This window comes from Phodopus roborovskii, unplaced genomic scaffold, assembly GCF_943737965.1.
Source record: "Phodopus roborovskii unplaced genomic scaffold, PHOROB, whole genome shotgun sequence".
In the NCBI taxonomy this organism is placed as follows: domain Eukaryota; kingdom Metazoa; phylum Chordata; class Mammalia; order Rodentia; family Cricetidae; genus Phodopus; species Phodopus roborovskii.
Genome location: NW_026125059.1, coordinates 14,598,450 through 14,621,431, shown reverse-complemented (window position 1 = coordinate 14,621,431; position 22,982 = coordinate 14,598,450). Strand labels below are relative to the sequence as shown.

At 48.7% G+C, this 22,982-nt stretch overlaps 1 protein-coding gene across 2 annotated transcripts in view; it reads right to left on the bottom strand.

Annotated features, from left to right (window-relative positions):
- Rims4 (regulating synaptic membrane exocytosis 4) overlaps positions 1-22,982 on the bottom strand; it is a 56,051-nt gene that overhangs the window by 8,876 nt on the left and 24,193 nt on the right. Inside the window, exon 2 of one of the 2 annotated variants that reach the window (XM_051186690.1) lies at positions 7,313-7,451. In XM_051186690.1, the coding sequence (XP_051042647.1) occupies positions 7,313-7,451 (139 nt within the window). The remainder of the gene's footprint in view (positions 1-7,312; positions 7,452-22,982) is intronic. The other variant, XM_051186682.1, reaches the window with a different exon arrangement.

The following is a 22,982-nucleotide window of genomic DNA, read 5'->3' as shown; positions in this document are numbered from 1 at the left end:
AATGTTAACTCATTTACCTTTATAAAATGTACCATCAATGTCTATTTTAGAGAAGGCTAAAGCAAGACTAACAGTAAGCCAACTAAGACCACTTGGCTAAAAGGTGGCTGATCTGAGATTCGAACCGCAGTTGTCTGGCCCCAGTGTTCAACCTTACCCTTAGAAGACACAGTTGACTCCTATCATGCCCAGGGTATTGATTACCAGATTTCTCCTGGATATCAAACCTCATGGATGCTCAACTCCCTTAAAGATGATGATGTGTTTTCATATTAGCTATGAGCATTCTCCTGCAGACTTTAAGTCACATCTAGATTACTAACGTCTAATGCTGTGTAAATTCTATGCAAATATCTGGTCTTACTATTTGGTTTAGGAGGAAATGACAACAAGAAATGTGTGCATGCTGCCCATGTCCAACAGAGACAATATTCCAACTAAATATTTCCTCTATGATTGTCTGAATACATGGCTGTAGAGGCCCCAGATAGGTAGGGCCAAGGCACTGTCCCCATGTCCCCAGAGCAGAGGATGCAGATCTGCTAGTCAAGCTCTGGGGTCAGGCAAGCCTGGGGCCACAGCCTCCCTCCACCACTCACTAGTCAGGGAGATCCATGGCTCACCTCTCCGGGCCTTGACTTTCTTTCTAGTAAAACGGGAAGAAGTAATTCTGAGTATTTAATGAGATAGATTCCTTAGGGCAGATTCTAACACGGTCAAATGCTCAGCAAAGCCTAGTGCTTATAAAACAGGAAAAAATTATCTCCTTTCTCTTAGCCCAGGGTCACACCCTCCACTCTGCTAAACAGCACAGGTGGGAGGGCAGGAGGCAGGGTTCTTGCTATCTGCTGATCTCCTGGGCTGTCTGTCCGTGATCATGCAACCCTGAGTCTGGGTTGCCATGACCCTGTCGTGAGCTCACATGCTACTTTCCTAGGCTGTGGGCAGAGTGACCCAGACACCTCAGAATAACAACAGACAAAAGGAAGAGGCAGCTGGGTACTGGAAGCCAGCTCTGGGAGCTGACAGGGAAGATGCGAAGTCCCTGGCCTTTGTGAGATGAAGGGGACAGAGAGGACAGAAAGGAATGGTATGTGTATCTGCTTCTGTTGTACATATCTAGTAATCGAAATTTGAGAACACCAACTGTGGGCCAGCTAGACAGGCACTGAACTCAGTGTCTAGTGGGACAGAGAGCGGAGAATGCTAGAGTTGGAGAGGCCAAGGGTGTGCAAGCTGCTGACCCAGCCAGAGAAATGGTAGATTTGTGACCATTCCATTTCTCCCACCTACGCCCAGAGCAGACATTGTTAATCAACTTCAGCACCCTGACCAGGCATGCATTTGGCTCCATAATCCTCTTCAACACAGCACTCCAGGAGTCCCCACATTTAACTGGCATTGGCACATGAGCTGAAGCAACGTGCTAGTCCTTCACTGAGATCTGCAGGAGTGAGGCAGAGGGTAACAGGGGTAGGGACAGGAGTGCAGGTAGAGGAGCCGTGGATGCTGAGACATGAGGCAAGACACTGTGGAGCAGAAGGTTCAGGGAGGTGGACCGAGAGAGGCTGGGAGAGGTCAGCAGCAGTAATAACAGGATGACAGACCGCGGACCAAAAATGAGACTTGCAGCTGTCTGCACAAGGGCAATGGGCACCTCGGCCAGGGCCCTCATGGATGGGAGAAATGGATGGTTCAAGTGACAATTAAGTGGGCACATTAGTGCAAGTTAGGTAAAGAACATGAGACAGGGAGTAGTCTACAGGGTTCTGGTTTGGGTGGCTGGGAGACTGGGGTTCTGTGCACTCACTGTGATCAGAGTTTGCGTGTGCATTGCTGGCTGCACTGAGATGCCCCTGGAGGAAGCTAATGCCATATAGCAAACCCATCAAATGCCACCACTATCACAATAGTTTTCAGAATCCCCTCCCAAGTGAACCTCTTCCAGTTGAATTCACATGTGAGGTCTGGTTGGAAGTATCTCAGGCCTGGGGGCAGGGATATGGGATGTGTGTGTGTGTGTGTGTGTGAGTGTGTGTAAAGTGTGGTATGTTTGTGGGGATGTGTGTATTTAGGTATGTGTGTATGTGTGGTGTGTGGCATATGTGTATGATATGTGTAAAGTTGAATGTCTGGTGTGTGTGGTATGTGGACTGTGTATATGTGGTGTGTGGTGTATGCATGCATAGGTATGTGCATAAGTATTGTATAGATGTGTATATGTAGGTTATGCGCATATAGGGGTGTGTGCAGGTATGTGTGTGCTTGTGTGTGAGTGATATAGGAATATGCTTCTAGGTATGTGTGTATGTACAGTTGTATATGTGTAAGTGTGTGTGTAGATAAGTGTGTGGGTGTGTGTATATGGTATAGGTGTGGTGTGTGTTTACATGTATGAGTGTGTGATATAGATACATTCGTCTAGGTGTGTGTGTAGGTGTAGATATCTGTGTGTGTAGTGATATCGGTATGTATATAGATATGTGTACATGTGAGATATATATATATGTATGTATGTATGTATACATGTATGAGTGTGTGTGTGTGTGTGTGTGGTATAGGTGTGTATGTAATATAGGTATATGTGTCTATGAGTGTGTGTGTGTAGGTGTGGGGGTTAGCGTGTGTGAAGTGTGTAGTTGGTGTGTGTTAGTATCCTCGGGGCTCTGTCTCAGGTTTGATCTAGCCTGTACCCTTTGTCTGAGTGAGACAGCCCTGCTCTGGCTCTAACCCTCCATCCTTAACAAATAAAACTCCAATCTGGGATGAGGGAGAAAGAGGCTCCAGAAAAAGAACTTCTTCCCAAGTTCCAAAAGAAAATACACAACTTGTATAACATGCCACATGCCGAGTCCTGTAGAGGAGGAAGAGGGGGGACTTTGTGTCCTCTGCCTCCAGAAACGTTCATGAATGCGACAATTAAATGAGAGAAGGGGCTGAGTGTAATTGGGCAGATGCCTGGATATGAATCCCAGCACAGTGTTTCCTTGCCCTGTGACCTTGGGCAAGTTACCCCTTAGCATTTCCTCATCTGTAAGTGAGGCCATTAGCATTCACATCACCACCCAGCGGTTGTGAGGAATTAATTGAGTCAACACAGGCCGAAGCCCTTGGCACAGTGTGTGCACAATCCTCTCTCCAGCGTTCACATGGCCGATATGGTCATTAAGCCAGGGTGTCTTGACACTGTGTCTTCACACAGCAGTGGGGATCTGACCCAATGGTGTGGATAGGGCTGAGGTTCTGTGCTTCTAACAGGCACCCAGGGGTGCTGCTGTTGCTGGACTATAGTCCACACTTTGAATAGCAAGGGATGAGGTCGCTACCCACTGGTATTTTGTCACCTAGAGCCTACAGCATATTCACGGACAGAGGTCTAAGCTGCATGTATCTCTACCTGGAGACCCGGCTGGGATTGCAGCTTGACCATCATCTTCATACCTGTCTTTTGCATCGGTTTCTGGATGATTGGTCAGTGCCCTACAGTGGAAGTTCCTGAGGACATAGTTTCCCTGATGGCCAACCTGGCTGTCTGGCATACTATAGGTGCCTAATCACAGGTGTTGACATGGAAACTCACATGGGAAGGCCCTGTCTTTACATGCCTGGGATCGGGATGCTCAGCGGCCCAATCCAGAAGTGCCAGGGACAGCAGCCTTGTGGGGCTCTTGGAGTGAGGTTGGCTCCCTGTGAGCATCTGCTGGGCTGGCAAGAGCCTGAGAGATGGGGGAAAGAGGAGGAGACTCACAACCCTTCCTGTTTCAGAGCCTGGCAGCTGGGTCTGACCAGCTCTCCAAACACCGAAGGGACAGAAGTGGGTGGCCACGGATGAATACTCTCTGTCCCCTTCTCACCCAGGGGCTGGGTGAAGTGTCAGCACCTGGCTGCTCCCCAACAAGAGTCAACCCCTGCTCGATTTCTACAGGTTGATAATTCTGGGGTGCCTTCATATGCTAGTAATGCCACCAAGGACACAGCGTCCCTCTACCTTCCTCCTTTCAGACTTGGCATGTGGCATATTAAGTTGTTGTGCATTTATTATGGTCTGCCCCCAATGCTGGAACTAGTATCTTCCAGACTTCTGATCCTTCCTCAGTTTCCCCAAACTTTTAACGGGCACTACAGTGCCGGGTTTTTTAGCTACAGTTAAAATGCTCAGTGCTCGTTCGCACGCTGTAGACTTATACATCTCTGGGAAGGCTCACCTTATCCACTAGGAAGCAACTGACCCAAAACAGCAACACACACAGCTCACAGTGGCTGAATTAGCAATAAACAACACTGACAGTGGCCACTGTCACCGTCAGCGTGTGCTGGTCACTCACTCTTCTGAGTGCTTCCCATATACCCACTTGCCCTCCCCGCTGCTCTCTGTGCAGCCCACTCCATTACTTCCCCTCCCCTTGTTTTCCAAGAAAGGGTTTCTCTGTGTAGCCCTAGCTGTCCTGGAACTCACTCTGTATACCAGGCTGGCCTCAAACCCACAGCGATCCACCTGCCTCTGCCTCCCAAGTGCTGGGATTAAAGACCTGCACCGCAACTGCCAGGCATACTTCCCCCTTTCCACAATGAAACAATGGCTCAGAGGGGTGGCAACTTTCCCAGAGCTTCATGGCAACTAAGAAGCATGAACCACAGGCCAAGGCTGCCCTACCGCAGAGCCTATTTTGACCCTGCCTATAATGCAGTTGGACGCTCTGTCCCTGTAAGCATAGTTCAGCAAATGACACCCACCCAGAGCCCGTTCTACCCACAAGCAGGCAGTGTCTCTGTTCTTCCTCATGATACCTCCCTACTATGCTTCCTCCGTGGGAGCCCTGTGATGGACTGTCTTTCTTTCCTTTTCCATGATATAGGACTGCAGCTCTGATACGTCAGCTGCCACCTAGGGCGCCACGCTGCTTCCCTGGGACTGGTTCTTTTAATATCCTGAGGCCAACATGATGTCTTGTGGCCTTGAGATCACGGATGTACCCAAGGACAGACACCCAATGCGCCATTAGCAGGGACAAGACTAGGTCTCAGGCCTCCTGAATCGGACCGGCACCTGTCAGTGGGAAGGCACTATTTCCTGGGTGCCTAGATGACGTCCTCCAAGCTTGGCTGCCCTGCCAAGCGTCTTAGGTTACTCAAAATGCAGGTTGATGCCCTCCTCTCCCCTCCTCCTTCTCCCGCTCCTATTTCTCCTCCTCTCCCTTCCGCTGTCCACCCCTCTTCCCTCCCACCGGAATGGCTCCTTGAGGTGGGTGGAACAGCAGCTCTGCCAAGACCAGGCCATTCATAAGACTGGAGATGCCCGGTATGGGGGTGGTGAGGATGGGAGTGGGGGACAAGACGTTTAGCCAGCAGGAGTCCTAGCTGAGGCAGACCATCGAAGAAGGGCAGAGGCTGAGCCCTTCCCACCCCAAACTGGCTGGAGTCTGCACCCAGTCCCCAGCTGTGAGGGGCAGCCACTCAGCCAGTGCAATCCAGCAAAACCCCCATGAAGACAAAACGTTCTGTTTCTTGCCCTATCCCACACAGCTGCCATGACCTATGTGCCACCAGGAGGACTTGCATACAGATAGCATGACAATTTATTTAATTTCAGCTCATTTACGTGTCCATAGCCATGCGCAGCAGACACCTGTGCAGATAGATAGCACAGACCCCAACTTGCCCAAGCCTCGGCTTCCTCCCAGGTCCCTTCCTTGCCTCAATTGGAAAAACGAAGCAATGTGTTAGCATGGCCTGAGCTCCAGCTGGCATCCGGACTCTCGAGTGCCACATATTTGTGGCAGTGTGGCCCTGGGCAAGGTTCCAAACCCCTCTGAGTCCTGGGCCATCTGTACAGTATGGAGTTATTTTGAATTTAAGATTCTTAGCCAGGAGCTCATGGATGGGCATGAGGGGGAACCTAAGAAGGGTAGGTTTGTGTGACTTGTGTGTGTGTGTGTATGTGTGTGTGTGTGTGTGTGTGTGTGTGTGTGTTCATGGGGGAGGCAAACCTCAAACTTCCCCTAGTTTTCCAAGGGCCCATAAAGGTGAAGCCCCTAGCCTAAATGAGTTCTTCCAGAAGGCTGAGAAGCTGACTTTCTGGGCTCCCTCCCAGTCACACTGGTCGGGGTGGCTGGGACACAGAGCCCTGCCATCTGCATTTGTAACACGTACCCAGATCCTGGTGTGCAGCCCCAGAGGAAACTCTGGCGAGAAGCCAGGCAGCCCAACCTTCTCAAGACTTGACATACATGAGTCTTTATTAAGCCCTAGTTTGTATTTTTAAAACCCAGCTGGGATTTTAAAAACTAAGGAAAAAGGAAACAACAATGACGTATTACTGAACCCCGGCGACTCCTTTCTCTGGGTTATCATCCAGCACTGGTGTGCAGTATGTGCCAAGCGCTGCCCTGTGCTGTCTATCCAATATTAACTCAGGGTTACAAAGATAATAAACACTTAATCCTTACAACATCTGTGACTTTTTTTTTTTTCTTTTTTCTGCTGCTGTGAAGAAACACTGTGATCCCAGCAACTTACCAGAGGAAGGACTGATTTCAACCCAGGTTTAAGGATTCAGACCACCACCCCGGCGGGAAGTGGAGGCAGCAGTACTTGAAACAGTTGGTCAGACGGCACCCAGTTGGGAAGCACAGGGCCACAGCTGCTCCCTCTCAGTGCTCGGCTGGATTCCTATCTCTCTTTTTCAGACAGGGTCTCACCACATAGCCCTGGCTGTCCTGGAACTCTGTGTAGACCAGGCTGGCCTCAAACTCATAGAAATCTTCCTGCCTCTGCCTCTGCCTCTGCCTCCCAAGTGCTACAATTAAAGGCACATGCCACCATGCCCAGTCCTGGCTTTTTTCTTTTTTTTACACAGTCCCGGACCCACCCCTGGGGGATGGCACTGCCCACTTTTGAGTGTGGGTCTTCTCAACTCCAATAAACCAACACAGCTCTCACAGGCTTGGCCAGAGGCTAAATAATTCCTTACAGATGTACCTGGAGGCCTAGGTGATTCTATAGCCTGTAACATTGACAGCTAACAGTAACTATCACAATCCCAAGGTGGTTGATGCCTTTGCCTCGCTTTACAAATAAGGAAACTGAGCTTCAAGGATGTGTCCTGTTCAAGGTCACACAGACCCAAAGTGGTAGAGCTGGGGGCAAGCGTAAAGCCGGGGCTCTTACTGGTGTCATTTGAAGGCCCTAGAGGCTTAGCCGACAATCCCACAGGCCCAAGGACTAAGGGTTCTTGGGAAGCTTGCTTACTCCCTCCCCCACCAAGAAGATTGGGAGCAGTTAGGCTGCAGGGAGGTGCAGGCCCCACACTCACTTGCCCTCCGAGCCATAGCTATTCATGCTGTCCTCGATGGACTCATGGCTGGCTTGGCGCAGTGTCCGGCTGGGCATCTCCACGGCCAGTCCTGTCTCTGTGCTCCTCTGAATGGCACCCTTCAGCCTCCGGCTGTCTGCTGTTGAGCACAGGGGCCAGGAGAGATGGGGAGAGACATGGGGAGCAGGAGGGACAAAGAAAGACGTTGTCTGGTTAGCATTTCAGAAGCTGACAGCAGACAAGCTTCAGCCCTAGCCCAGCCCACCAATGTCCTTGACCCCGCTGGCTCATCGGTACCCATTCTCTCTGGGGCACAGGGTGCTCCACATAGCTACCCAGCACACAACACCCTCTTGAGCTTGGTTAATGGACAGGCTTATTTACATTTTCTCCCCTGCAGTCTTCTGCGATTACTCCCTACCCCCTTGTCCTCTACTGATACTGCCTTAAGCACCTACCATGGCTTATGCTCTTTCAGGTACTCTGCAAGGTCAGGCTAGGCCTTCTCAATGCCGGAGTCACAGACTGTGTGGGTAGCATCCTGCCCTGTTGTTGGCGCTCTCTTGCTCATTGTGGAATCCCTAGCAGTACCTCTAGCCCTCCTCACTAGATGCTAGTGGCGCCCCAGTCCAGCCATGCCAACCAAAGTGTATCCAGACATTACCAACTATTCTCTAGAGAACAATTTGCCCACATTGAGGATCGCCAAAATCACTTTGAAGCCACATGGCAGGACTCAAATCCTGAATGAGAATACCTTTCTCATTGGCTAGAGAGCGTATGACATACCCGGCCTCCCTGGGCCTCCATTTGTTTATCTGTAAATTGGGAGAACTACAGGGTGATGGCCTTTGTGCTTGGAATTCCTTCCCATCCTGCCTTTCTTTATCAGCCACTCACTCCTTTGACTCCATCTTGTGACACAACATGCTTTCTCTCTCTCTGAAGGCCTCCAACCAGCTCCTGTCAACTCAGTCCGTCCATAACCAGCCCCTCTGCCTAAGAGCCTGTTCTTGGTTTCTTCCTGGTGCTGACCATGTAATGTGGTCACGTGTTGACTTCTTAATTGGCCAGCCTCCACAAAGGTGCATTCACCAATGGAAGCCCCCGGGCCAAGAACAGTGTTCATTATGGGTGGATAGACCATGGTGTCCCAAGGAATCCATAAAGCTGAGGTTCCTATTCGCCCTCCTTCAGTGTGGAGGATAATGACAAACATCAGGGACTGGTTCACAGAGGCAGTTAGGAAGAGCAGGAATGTGCCCCGAAGGTCTCCCTCAGAGCCCCATGGCCTGATAATTCATGGTAAGCCTTACCTGTCCCACAGACACTATGGCTCACTATGGATGTGGTAGATTCTTAGTAAGACTTTTCCCACAGCACCCCAGAATCTGGAGATAGGCTGGGGACCTTGCAGACTTCATCAGGGAGTGCTGGCTGACTGACCCACTGGGGAATGCAGCCAGCCATGTGACCCCTGTCTGCTTGTTGCTGACAGTGGGCCAAGCCACCTTAGCCTTCTCTGCTGGTCTCTTCCCAGTTCTAGAATTACGGTATCGTGGCTTCTCAACTCTGAGTCTCAAATGTGCATGTACAGAGCTATCAAAGTTGTGTATGTTTGCCAAAGTGTGTACTCACATGTTCCTGTCTCCTACACGTGTCCTTGGTGTACTGACACGGAAATGCCATGTATAATCAGAGAAACACATAAGAATATACACTCAAAGATGCAAAGAATAGTGTGTGTGTGTGTGTGTGTGTGTGTGTGTGTGTGTGTGTGTGTGTTTCCACCTGTTGCTAGCTGCTGTCTGTGTCTGAGGACAGTTAGGTGGTGTGTACCTGTATCATTTGAGTCTGTGTTTCTATGGGTCTCTAGCCACTGTTCAATGGGTGTGAGGGTAACTGGGTACACCAGATGTGCAGCCTTAAAAGGCCACACCCACCCACTGGAGAAAGCTCACTGAAGAGGCAGCAATATGCATGTTTCCCTGTGTCACCCAGTGTCTAGGAACACGTGATGGAAGTGTGTCTGTCTGCATTCACTTTCTCTAACCAGCCATCTCCAGTCCCTCTCCGTGTTCAGCAGGCACAGAAGTATGGACAGATCCAGAAATACCAGGTGAGAGAAGTGGCCCCCTACACACAGACACACGCAGACAAGTGCAGTCATGCACAGGGCCAAGCAATCCCTCCCTGAGGCTTCAGACCCGCAAACCAGGCACCCCCGGACACGCTCCAGGCACCTTACCAGGCATCTGACCCCTATCCCTGAGCCCTGTGCCCTGTCTCCATGTCACCCTCACAGACTGACACAGAGGCATGACCAACAGGGCTGAGGAGATCGGGATGTCTTTCATGTCTGTGCCAGCCTGTAGTCCTCAGGGAATCTCACGCTCAGGCTCCTGCAGCTCATGTCAGTGGGATTCAGGAAGGAGGGAGTCCGGCTCTTTAGGAGGATGAAACGTGTAAGGGGTTAATGACGGAATGTTTGCCACCATGCCTGGCACCATAGATGTTACTCAGAAGTGCTACAGTCATTACAGAGAGAGAATGACCTCATGACACTTCCCAGTTTACCCTGCCCAGCTGCCTTGCTGATGTTTTCACAAACATGCTGCATTCTTCCACCCGAGACTCTCTGTACCCAAGCATTCCAGGGATGCTCACCACCTAACCTCAGCTACTCAACTCCACTCAAGCAGTCTCAGGCTCTTATTCCCTAGGAGGACGATGTCCCTCCGCATGTCCCTCCTCTGGGAGAAGAGACATCTTTCAGTCTAATCCTGAGAAAGATCACATTAGGATAGGTGGGTTTTAGGGTAGGGAAGTTTGGAAAGCATAAACACAGTCACTATGGAATCAGGGACAACCACCGCCTCCACAGACAATGGGGGCAAAAGTGTCACTAACCTGGTAGATTAAGCATGGAGGGGGTTTCCTAGAGGTAGTGAACTCTGGGCAAAAGACTGTTTCCATCCTGCACAGTTACCATTTGTGGAGCTCTGTAGACCCTGGATACCAAAAGTGCCTCTGTCTATCCTCAAGGCTGGCACCCTGTTGTCTAGTAAACTGAGTATGGGTGCCCATTTTCCCTAGGCACTCATCTTTGATGTACCCCAGATTCAAACTGTATAGTTTGCATTTTCTCCCACAGGGCCCTAATCCCCCCTCCCAATTTTTTAGAGGGAGGAGGGGAGACAAGGGTTAGGAAGAGAAGGCAGAAATGACGAAGGACTAGAAGATGGGAGCTGGATTGGCATGGCCCTTGGCTCTGTGACCTCACTCTTGAGAGCGCAAAGTCGATGATCAGTGATTAGTCACAGGTAAACTAAGTGCTGGGAAGAGCCAGCACAAGATGTAATGACACAAATGGTGGTCAGCAGAGATGGGGACTAACTTAGGACACTGACTCCTTTACCAGCAAAGCCGGAGTTACGGACTCTGTCTTTGACATCTTTGATAGTGAATTCTACTGGCTTCCCACCTGCCTCCTGCCATCAACTCTGTTCACAGCCCTACTGGCTTCTACATACATTAGGCCCTTGCCATTCATGCACCTTTGGAGGAATCTATCTATCTATCTATCTATCTATCTATCTATCTATCTATCTATCCATCCATCCATCTACCTTTCTCCTTGCCATTAGTGGTTCATCACTCCCCCACAACCTCAGAACTACACTATGCAAATGATCCCTACACCCTAGTCACAGCCCCTAAGCCTGTGTTTATTGAAACTGCCTTCCATCACCATATGGAAGAGAACCAGGTCCCTGGACTCAACCTAAAGAAAGTTCATTCTACTCTGGGCTTTCTTCTTCCAATAAGCTTCTAATCCATGTTGCCCCTCCCAGACTCATGACCTCCCCGGATCACAGAGGCTTTTTCTCTCATTCACTGTGTTCTAGGGCTTGCAAAGTCATTGTCCCTTATACTGTATACCCCCCTTCCTATCCACGGCCAAGTACCCCTGCTACCTCAAGCTTGAACTCTAAATAGCTTTTGAGTCGCTTCCAACCCACCACCCACAAGCCATTAACAGATTAAAACACCACTTCAGACCAAGGCATTCCACTCTGACTAGTCCATTCTACACAAGCAACCACAGAAGAGCACAAAGCTATGCACCGAGGGGCTCCCCACTGTACTGTTCACATCAACGAGATGCTGGAGTTAACTGCCCACCAATGAAGGACCAGTTAATTAAATGACACATCACCACAATAAAAGACCATGTAACTGATGAAAAGACTCATCTGCATCCACAGTGACACAGGACGGCTCCCTCAGCAGACTGCTAAGTTAAAAAAGCAGGTTGCAGGCAGTATGTAAAATGTGGTGCCATTTCTGTAAAGCTATAGATAGCTATGCATGTGCGCGTGTGTGAGTGTGTGTGTGTGTGTGTGTGTGTGTGTGCGCGCGCAGAGAGAGAGAGAGAGAGAGAGCAGTTGGTCTTCATGTTTATTCATATGAACAGAAAAATCTAGGAAGACATGAACTAAAAAGCCAATGGTGAGTAATTGTGGGGTGGGGATTTTAGCAGGAGTTTGTACAAGATCATTTTTTTTAAATAACATTTACGTCTAAGTGTAAGTGCACAGACTGTAAGTGTAGAGCTTGGCGACTTTTTACAAACTAAATAAGACTGTATAATTAGCACGGATTTTAAAACAAACAAACAAACAACAAGCATTCCTAGGACCTCAAGGAGCCCAGCACCTTCCCCAGTAGTTTACAGGAGCAGCCGCCACCTGGGTCTCTAATGGCAGCAATTACGTTTGCATGGTTTTCACTGCCATGGAAGGAGCCTTCTTTTCTGTGGAGAAGCAGCTGCTTTCTTCTCCTGCTTTCACCTTCAAGGTCCATGCGCCTTGCTGTCCTTAGTCCACACAACTTGTTTAGGCGCTGTTTTGGTGGGGGGCTTTTGCAGGCTTTTCATCAAGTTTGAGGCTATGGAGGAGTCATGTTGCTGTGGCTATTTTAGTGGCAGGCTCTTGGGGGTGGGGATCTGCACCTGTGTCTTTTGGAAATGTACCTGGGAGTGGAGCTGCTGGGTCACAAGGTAGATATTTGTTCCGCTTTAGCTGACTCTGCCAAATAGCTTCACCGATTTAGATTCTATCTAGTACACTGGGGAGGGGATTTTAGTTCTCTTTTGTGTGCTTATTTGCCATATGGATTTTTTTTTTATAGTAAAATGTATTAAGCCCATAATATAAATGAAAGTAAAATACAAATATATTTACAAATAGATCACAGCTCTAACCGTGCCATGACCAAACCCTAGAATGGCTCTTCCTGTCCTGACAAATTAAATAATCATCCCCCCCCCCCCCCCCCCCGCTCTCCCACAGCTCCCTGCCCTCCTTGTTTCCCTGGCCTGGCTGGGATCTTCATGCTCCATGTCCATTCCCACAACTTCCCCATCTTGGTCCCTCTCCTCTCTCTCTCCTTCCTCCTGCAACTCTACCACCAAGCTTCCAACCACCCCCAGAGTCTATCCGTAAGCAATGCCTATGTCAGGCACTCTTATCCCAGTTTCCCACAGAATAGGAGTAACAGCACAAAATTCTTAGAGGTGTTGTGAGCATTGAGTAGAGGTTACAGTGTGACACAACCAATGTAATCACAACCACACAGCAACAGGAGCCACCTGCAATGGGTCTGCACAGACTGGCATTGCCAACAGCCAATAGTAGACTGGAAAGAGGCCAACAGTGCCCTGAGTCTTCATGCAGAACTACTGGACACTGCTGGGCTCTGACGGGGGGGGGGCACACATTACCTGCAGTTGTATACCCACCATGCCCCTCAGAGACAGTTCCACACTCATGCTCACTCAGATTGCTCCGGTTAAACTCAGCAGGCCATACAAACATACACACATACAAGACATGGGTATAGGAAAGGGACTTTGAGGGGGCAGTGGGGGTACTAGCGATGGGTGGGGGATGAGAGAAAATGGAAGTAACAGCAATCAGGATGCACCATGTGTGTGTATGAAGTTGTCAAAGAACAAATTTAGTAAAAGATAAATGTAAGCGTTTATGTGATAACGTAATAGGATTTCACCCTCTGGAAATTCTCGTGACGCAGGTCGGCACTCAACAAGGGTGGCTGTCACCAGTGCGTTATTACCACGTTCTCACACTAACCTTGAGGTAGTTGCCACTCCACACAGGAAGGAAGGGAGGCCGAAACAGTGACTCCCGCTGGGTGTGGCGGTGCACAGTGGTAACGCCAGGACTGGGCACGTGCAGGCAGGAGAACTGGGGTTAGCTTAGTAACTCTCCTAAGGATACACAGACACCCACAGCTGGTCAGGGCAGGCTGATGCCAAACCCGGGTCTTCCTGGTCCCTGTGCCAGGTGTGTGTGTGTGTGTGCATGTGGAAATCAGGAGTCACTTCTCTGCCTTCCATGTGGAACCTGGGTCTTGGCTGCAAGCATCTTTACTTGCTGAGCCATCCTGAGCACAGGTACATGTTTATCTTTACATGCTGAACACATACCTTCATTTGGATTCCTTCTTTAGCTAAGATTTATTTTCATTATTTTTAATTATGTGTAGTTGTGTGCATGTGTATGTGAGTAGGTGCACATGACTGCATGTGTCAGCAGAGGCCAGAGGCATCAGATTTCCCTGGAACTGGAGTTACAGATGGTAATGAATCTCCATGCAGGTACTGAAAACTAAACCCAGGTCTTCTGGAAGAGCGGCCAGTGCTCTTAACCATGGAGCCATCTCTCTAGCCCTCAAGGAGCCACTGAGCTGAACTGTCCATTTCTACCATAGAGTTCAAAGCCATTTCTTCCAAGGAGACTTTTTTACCCAACTCCTTGAGTTGGCTTCTAATCTCCACCTCTACTGGAGCAGGCTGCATGTTGACAGTGTGAGCTCAGTTGTCATTTGCTTCATCAGCACCAAGGATACCACTCTGATGCTCACCCACTAAACCTGTGTCATTGGCTTGGCATAAAGACAAGTCCCCAAGAAAATTACACATCCCCAGCAAGGGAATGAGACTCAGTTGCTCATACCTAAAAGGGAATGGGCTTAACACATCTAAGAACATTCACAAAGAGCAAGAAAATAATAATGACAAATTATGAGAGCACACACAATTATTTTTGGCTGTTATCCTGTTCTCTGCACTAGTAGACATGTAATTCAATCTACAATGCCTCTGAGAGGCAAGCATTATAGTCTAATTTTACAACAAGGAAATGGGCTTGGAGTAGCTTGGAAACACATCCAGGCATACATCAGATAAGCTGGAGCTAGTGGGAAGCCAGGACAAGAGCGGGGACAACAGACCCTGTATCCCCCAGTCACTGGATGTCTCGGGTGAAAGATGGAGGGTGGAGGGTGGCAAGCTACTTCTCACCTTCACATTTCTCTGCAAGCAAATGTTGCCAGCTTTGTTTTCCACACAAGGAACCTGAAGCTGAGAGGTTACATGACATTTGTCCCAGGTCCCTAAGCCCTCGTCCCTAACCACCACTGATCCCCCAACTATAATGTCTAAATCTCTGTGTGTTCCCTGTAGCTCCACATAGCAGCCTGTGACTCCCAAGGTGCAAGAGCTCCAGGTGACTTCAATTAATTAAAAGGAGGAGGAGAGAAATACCAAGGTCCAGGCACTGCTGCTTTTTCCGATGGCGCTGCCTCCCTCTGCGGCCAGCCTCTCCCAGGGCTGGATATTCCGAGGGGACTGAGGTTCCCCTGCCTTACTTGACTAAGCTTTCAAACCCACCGAAGCTGAAACCATCCATGGGGTTCAGAGTATTGACAGTGCCTCTGACTGTGTCTCCGAGGGCAGACGGAGGAATCACAAACTGGGTGACTTCTATGAAGAGCTTTACTGCCCCCCCCACTTTTACCTAGAGCCCTCCCTCTGATCTAGGGAGATCAGAACCTGCCTTCCCTTTAAACCAGATTAGCCTCCATTTGGAGCGAACTTAAAGACTCTCCAGACCAATACCTCCACTGTTCAGAGGACAACCGAGGCTCCAGGAGGGGCATGCATCAGTGGTCACGTCAGTGATGCAGCAACTCATGCATCTTTGGTCCACAGCCACTCACTGAGATATCTGCAGCATATTTGGGAGGTGCTGGTGTCTAGTGGCCTGGAGCATGGGCCATCGAGAAGTCTTTAGAGCCGGTTGCCTGGGTCCTTAACCCTCTCCCCCAGTCATACCATTAGCTCTATGCTTTTGCATAAGTTGCCTCACCAGGCTATCTCAGTTTCCTCCTCAGATGTGCATGGTGGTATACATCTTCAAGCCCAGCACTCTAGGGGTTGAAGTAGGAAAACAAAGAGTCCAAGGCCAACCTCAAGTTCAGGTAGTGTTGGTGGCAAACACCTTCGATCCCAGCACTCGGGAGGCAGAGGCAGGAGGATCTCAGTGAGTTTGAGGCCAGCCTGGTCTACAGAGCTATTTCCAGGACAGGTTCCAAAGCGTGCGCACGCACGCGCGCGCACACACACACGAGAGAGAGAGAGAGAGAGAGAGAGAGAGAGAGAGAGAGAGAGAGAGAGAGAGATTTTAAAATACCTTACTGTCATTTTCCCCTTCTATCCCAAATGTGTCCACTACAGAACTGTCCTTTCACAGGCTTCTAAAGAACACACCATTTCTTTGATTAGAAACTTTGGAAGCACCCACAGCTTGAAGAATACATCAAAGGATGTAACACACTGCTTTTCAGACCTGCTCCTAATTTACAACCCCAGCTTCCTGCTGTTTATCCATTTTTTTCCATTCCCCCAGTGAGCTCGGCATTCTGGTGGATGGGACACTTCCAAATGTGGCCAGCCACCTCCCAAACAGAAGTCTTAGACCCTCTCCTCTACTCACCTGGATGGAGTTGTGTTTTGGTTTTGAGACAAGGTCTCACTATGTAGCTTTGGCTGGCCTGGAACTTGAAGCAGACACCAGGCTGCCCTTGAACTCACAGAGATCTGCCTGCCTCCACTTCCCTATAGCTGGGATTAAAGGTGAGCCCCATCACACTCAGCCTAGTAGGGAGATGTTTTTAAAGCAACAGCTTGTTAAATTACAATATACACAAAGTAAAGTATATATGTAAGTACTTAGGAGCTCAGAGTTTAATGAATGTCACACAGTGTACTGGTCTATACTGTCAGCTGCCAGATGTAGACACAGAGCCCAGGAGCTTCCCCTACCCACATCTAGCTACTTCCCCACAAGAACAACAGTATAACTGTTCAGACCCCTAAGAGCACAGACTGTGTTATGGAATATAATGTGTCGCCCCCTTCCCGTGTGTGTGTGTGTGTGTGTGTGTGTGTGTGTGTGTGTGTGTGTGTGGTTTATGTTTATGTGGGTGTATGGAGACCACAGGTCAATGCTGTGTGTCTTCCCTGAATACATTCCACCTTATCTTTGAGACACAGTCTTTCACTGAACCTAGAGCTCATCTGATTGGCTAAGATGGATGGCCAGGTAGCTCCAGAGATCTGTGTGTCTCTGCCTACTCAGTGCTGGGCTTACAGATGTGCTCTGCTGCTTTTTACATGCCTGCTGGGATCGTCCTCCTGTGTCCATGCACAGCAAGCACTTTATTAAGTGAACGATCTCCCCAGCCTAGCCTGTAATGTCTAGAACACCTAATCCATTTTCTTTACTATTGGGCTTCTCTCACTCAAAACTGTACTTATGAGGTTTGTCACTCTAATGGCTTCATTCACTCTCTTTATTGTAGTGCAATGTGTGAATGTATCAAAATAATTCTCATCCATTCTATTATTGGTGAGCACTTGGGTAATCTCCATATGGAGATATTACAAATGGCTCTGCCAAAACTATTCTTGCATGTGTCTTTTGGTGACCATTTGTGCACAGTTCTGCAAGACACAAACCTAAGGCTGGAAATGCTGGGCCACATGATACAGATTTAGAAGGCTCCCTATGGCATGCTGTGGACTGGGTAGGTAAACACATAGATTTTCCTTCAGTAGGAAGAGACACCCTGAAGAAATGGCACTCAGTGCAGGGGATCTTTGGTGGGGAAGATTGTTGATGAATGTCCACTTGGCTCACATGGCATTCTCCAAATTGAAGAGCTGTTAAGTGTACAAAGAACAGACAACACTCAGGGTGGGAGAGGAAGGAGTAGACACTAGTCTGCAACCATCTGGCATTAGGTAAACTGTATATTATCATCAACTGTTCTCCAATGCCAGGCCTAATAGTCATAATTTCACTGATACCACGACACGCACATTCAGCATCCCCAGAATGGAGGTGCTAGATGACCAACGGTATGTAGAAGCTAACTCTGCAAGGGTTTGACCCTCTTGGTGGTAAAAAGTCGTGAGTGGCTCCAAAAAGGCCTTAGATGCTGCTGCTGTACACAGAAGAAGCCAGGCAGCCGCAATTCCAACAGCCGTGGGAACTGTCCATGGTGCTGGTCAAGTGCAGAGATCATGGTGTTGACCAGGTGCAAAGGCCTGGGCCTGGCTGGGGGGTGGGTCTCACCGGAGGGATGATTTCAAGGCTGGGAGACAGGCCCATTTCATCTAATATATTTCAAAATCACACATTATTTCCACCAGCTTCCCCCAAAGCATCACGTTTCAGGGCTGGAGAAATGGTTCAGAGGGTATGAGTGCCAGCATGAGGACTCCCAGTTTGGATCCCCAGCCCTCATGTAAAACAATATGGGTATGGCCATGAGCATCTGTAACCACAGGGATGTGGAAGGCAGGAATAAGAGCATCACTGTGGCTTGCTGGCCACCAGTCTGAATGGCAGAGAGCAGGACACCTGACATCCTCCATGAGCACACACACACACACACACACACACTTCCATTGATGCCGAGAATGGACCATTTTCACAGGAGAGTTGGAGCTAATGTGCCTGCCCAAGGTGGGCAGGAAGCTGAAGCCAGAGCAGGATCTTGGATCACTGCAGATCCAGTTGCTTCTGTCCTGGGGCGTGGAAAAAGGAGAATGCCTCTGGCCTTATTGCACAGGGTCTGAAGAAAAGACCATGAATACATGAAGAGGAGAGACAAGGAAGGAATGAGGCATTTGTGAGCAGTGTGAGGGAGGCTCCAGCCTAATGTTTGCAGCATTTACACTGTGCTTTGCAACACTACCTTCTTCTGCTCTAGAAAGGAATTTTATTGCACTTATCCAACAAACTAAACATTTATTGGGTTCATTTCTTATGCCATGTTTTTCTTGATGGGGTGGGGGGGTCTGAAGAACAATCTCTATCCTGAGGGGCTATCAGGCTATCAGGTGGGGGGGGAGGGAAGACATACCATGTAATTTTCATGCGTCCAACAGGATCTTTACTAATTACCTATTCAGCGCCACAGCCTGTGGTGGAGACTCACAATGCACATGAATGAAACCAAGACTTTGCTGAAACTCTGTCATCTACCTGAAGAGGCAGACAAGTAAAGGGGCAATTATAACACACGGTGCTATAATTACAATGTAGTATAGGATAAGGGGAGAGATGTATGCAGAACATTACGAGACCCAGGGAGCGAGATAATTAATCTTACACCAGAGGTGGCGGCAGGGTCTGGATTGAAAGCAGAATCATTTCAATGCTGAATTATACTTAATTACAAATAAAATAGTATCTCATTGACCATGCAAATAAAATAGTATCTCATTGACCATACAGTTACTACGTTCTGGTACAGCTGAAGGTTATGTTGACAAATGGGAAACATGTGGGAAGAAGGTGGAGAAAAATGTGGACTCAAAAGGTCAACGAAAGCTGGAACGTTCTGGATGCAGAGTAAATACAAGGGCAGAGGGGGCTCTACACTCAGCAGAGAAAGGAAGGCGGCTTTTCACTCTGCTCCGAAATTAGGAAACAGGCCTTGCAATAGTCACTGGGAGACAGCCAATATCGAACTGATGTCCCCACCAATGGCTACCTTTCCTTAGGAAGCCATTTCTACCAGCACTCAGGACCAACTGAATAAACACACTGAAAGTGGGTTGTGAACAAAGGTACAGTCTATCTCCCCATCTGGCAGCGGGAAGCTTCACAGAACACATAGTATCCATGTCTCCCAGGATTTGCCCCAAACCCTTACTACAAAGCCTGACATCATGCTCCACAGGTGTTCCATCTACCCCCTCCCCCGATTACTCATCTCCACCAAACAGCCCACTCACTTCCATCTCCGCAGTGCAGGATCTGGAGCTATATGACTAGGTTTAGGACTGAAGCGGTCCTCTCCCCCGACCACCCTTCTGTAACGCTGGGGACCAAGTCCAGGGCTTTGTCCATGCTGGGCGAGTGCTCTGCTGCTGAGTCCCAACCCAGCCTCTGTCACTTTCTGAGAAAATTAAAGGAAGTAACTGAATGTGCGAGCCTTGATTCCCTTGTATAATAGAACCCACCACACGCTTTTGTAAGGAGTCGGTGTTACCAGTCAGCTCTCGCTAGGTTTAGTTTTTACTCATACTCAACACTGTTTAAGAGTCAGCAGGAGCCCTGTCCTAGGAATAAGCTGAGACCTGGGATGAAGGAGCAAATCCTGTGTGAGAAATGACATGGAAGCTGGAGAGGGAGACGGAGCCATGGAGAGTGTTTTTAGTCACTGTACTTTTTATATATTTCAAAGGTTTAAGAAACATCTTTTAAAAAAAAAGGAAAAGAAAGAAATATGATAGCGCTGATAATGTGAAAAGGCCAAAGGAACAGAGAATGGGGAGGCTTGGACACCCACACTAGAAAGAGAACTCATCTAGTCACTAAATGACTCATGGTGACAAGGCAGCATGTGAGCTTGTCACAGCAGAGGGCCATACTAACTGTGAAATAGTCTCTCCTGAATTCAATAGCACAACATACATGCAGCTCCTGTCATAGCAAGATAAGGGTATAGAGTAAATTATTGCCACAATTACTAATGACACTCAGGAGACAAGCTCTGAGACCTGAAGTGAAATTCACCTAAGACTCCACACCAAGAAAGTGGTAGAGGCAAGAGGCAAAATCGGTCTGCATGGAGCACCAGTGCTGACAGCAGCTTCCTTTACAAGATCCAGAAAGTCCAAAGATCCATTAAGACATGAATAGCTAAGCAAACTGTGGTATATACACACAATAGATTATTACTGTGTGTTATATGTTACAACTAGATGAACCTTGACAACAGATACACACACACACACACACACACACACACACACACACACACACACACACCATCAGCAACTTGATTTACACAAAATGCAGAAGCAAATCTATTGAGATAAAAAGACTAGTGTTTGCCAGGATGGAGTGAGGAGACATGGGAACTGACTAGTCATGAATACAAAGTATCTTTGGTGGGTAACAGAAATGTCCTACAACTGACTGGGGTGACAGTCACTTATCTGTGGATATACTAAAACCCACAGAACTGTAAACTATACAATCTAAACAGGCGAACTATATGGTATGTGAATTATAGTTCAGTAAGAGGTAGGGGCGTCTGTGTGTGTGTGTGTGTGTGTGTGTGTGTGTGTGTGTGTGTGTAACACATTCATATCATCTCACAGCTCAGACCTGAGTTTAACTCCATTCTACATAGACCCCTCAGAGCCAAGGAGACAGTAACATAGGGGTGGAGAAGGCCTTGGCCAGGGACAGTAAGTACTTTAGCTGAACAAGAGGCTAGCTTGTGAACCCTGCTGGAAGGCCAGGTAAGCCTCATCTCAGAATGCACTTGCACAGGGACCCAGGAATAAAAACACCATGATGGGTGGCCGGGACCAGCAGGTTGTTCTTCAGTGACAGGTCCCTGAGAGGAGGGAGATAAAGAGGACAGGAAAGTTTAGAAAGTTTTGAGCAAGCTATGTGTTATGCCAAGCAAGTTTGATAAGAAGTGCCATACCTTACGTACAGTTTTCCTGCGAGGGAAAACGGGAGCATCAGCAAGAAAACTGTCATCCCATTGGATGAGGTCAGCGGGAAGCTAGCCAGGCAGTGCTGAACAAGGGGCGCAGGACATCTCAAGTGCTCCACAGACTGAGCCCATGGTGGCCTGGGGGCTGATAACCATGGCCCCTTGGAGGCAGAGTTGGGTTCTCAGAACCCAAAGCCACAGCTCCCCCAAGGCCCTGGCCCCAGGCCATTACTGGCTTTGCCAAGTATGTACCTGATTTTAGGTAGGACACTAAGTTCCTTCTCCATACATCAGGGTCTCATGGATAGTCCCAGAACAGCCTAGCCCTCAACAATGGGGAACAGGGATGCAGGGCAGAGGGTGGGCGTGTGGGACCAATTCCTTCCTCCCACCCCATCAAGGCAAGCTGTGTTTCAGGCTTCACACCTCTACTCTCCTCTACAGACAGAAGGCCAACTTCCTTTGAGCTTCCCAGAGAGCAACCAGTTAGAACCAGTTGAAAGCACCTAGCATCAGCACCCTTGAAAGAAAGTCCACCCTGGGTTCAGCTCTGGGAGCTATGAGAAATGCCATGTTCATGTTCAGCTCCTTAGGTCCCAAGACCCGTCCCTCTTTGAATTGTCCTGCAGGACAGACAACAGCACCCTGAGCCAACTAATTCCTCCCCACAAGAAACATCCAGCTTAAACGCAGGCTGGGGTTGTTTTGCTCTTCCGTTTAAACAAAGACATCTCTTGAATTGGCCTTGGCAGACCCACAGACCCACTGGGCCGGCCTCGGCTGTGGTACCTGTTTCTTCCCACTCTCTCAAACGTGAGCAGGGACCACGCCTGCCTCCGAGCTGGCAATCGCAATCGGCAGGTTCTCCGCACTGACGCTGTGCCCAGTGAATTTCAACCTGGTACCTTTTGGTGGTAATGTGCAAACGGTCCTCCAGGGACCTTGTTAAATGTAGATTCTGTCCCTGCAGGTTTGGGATGGGACCTGCAAGTCTGCCTTTCTGACAGCCAGTAGATGAAGTCAACACTATTGAACTGTGGCCCACATACTGAGTGGCAAGATGACTCTCTTTTCTGATTTTAACACTTTCCTTGGTCTTGAAGGAGCCTCTTTGAGAGCTGATGAATGCTATTCACTCCTCCCTTTACAAAAGCACTTTTCAGACAGACAATACACTACAGAAATCCTTAGGGCATGTAATTCATGGGTTAAAAGCTATTCTCCAGCACCTAGAAACCTTAGTTCTGATGGAAAACAGGGAGCAATAGGGGAAGAGAAGGGCAACCCATACTGGGGACTCGGGCAATGTAGATCTGGTCCCAGCTCTGCTCCCTGGACTTCCCATGTGACATCATATAAATTTCTGACCCATCTGGCAGATTGGTGATGATCAACATATTCTCTCTCTCTCTCTCTCTCTCTCTCTCTCTCTCTCTCTCTCTCTCTCTCTCTCTCTCATAGCTGTTGCCTAAAATAGCCCATGCTAACAATTTTTACACGGGGTCTAGATTGAGGAAAAAAAAAAGTGCCATGATTGATTGGTGATGCCTACCATGGTCTTGTGAAAGAGAGCCTTGATTAACTGGTAATGTCTGCCAAGGTCCTAAGCCTAGAGGATCTCTGGGACTTCCTGCCAGATGTCTGCCTACCCCAGAGAGCCTTCCATTGGTGACATCCATACCTCATCTTGAGTCACACTAGCCTAGGGAGAGAGGCTTGGGCTGGCCTCTAAGATAAGATGGAGGGTTGTGTGTGTGTGTGTGTGTGTGTGTGT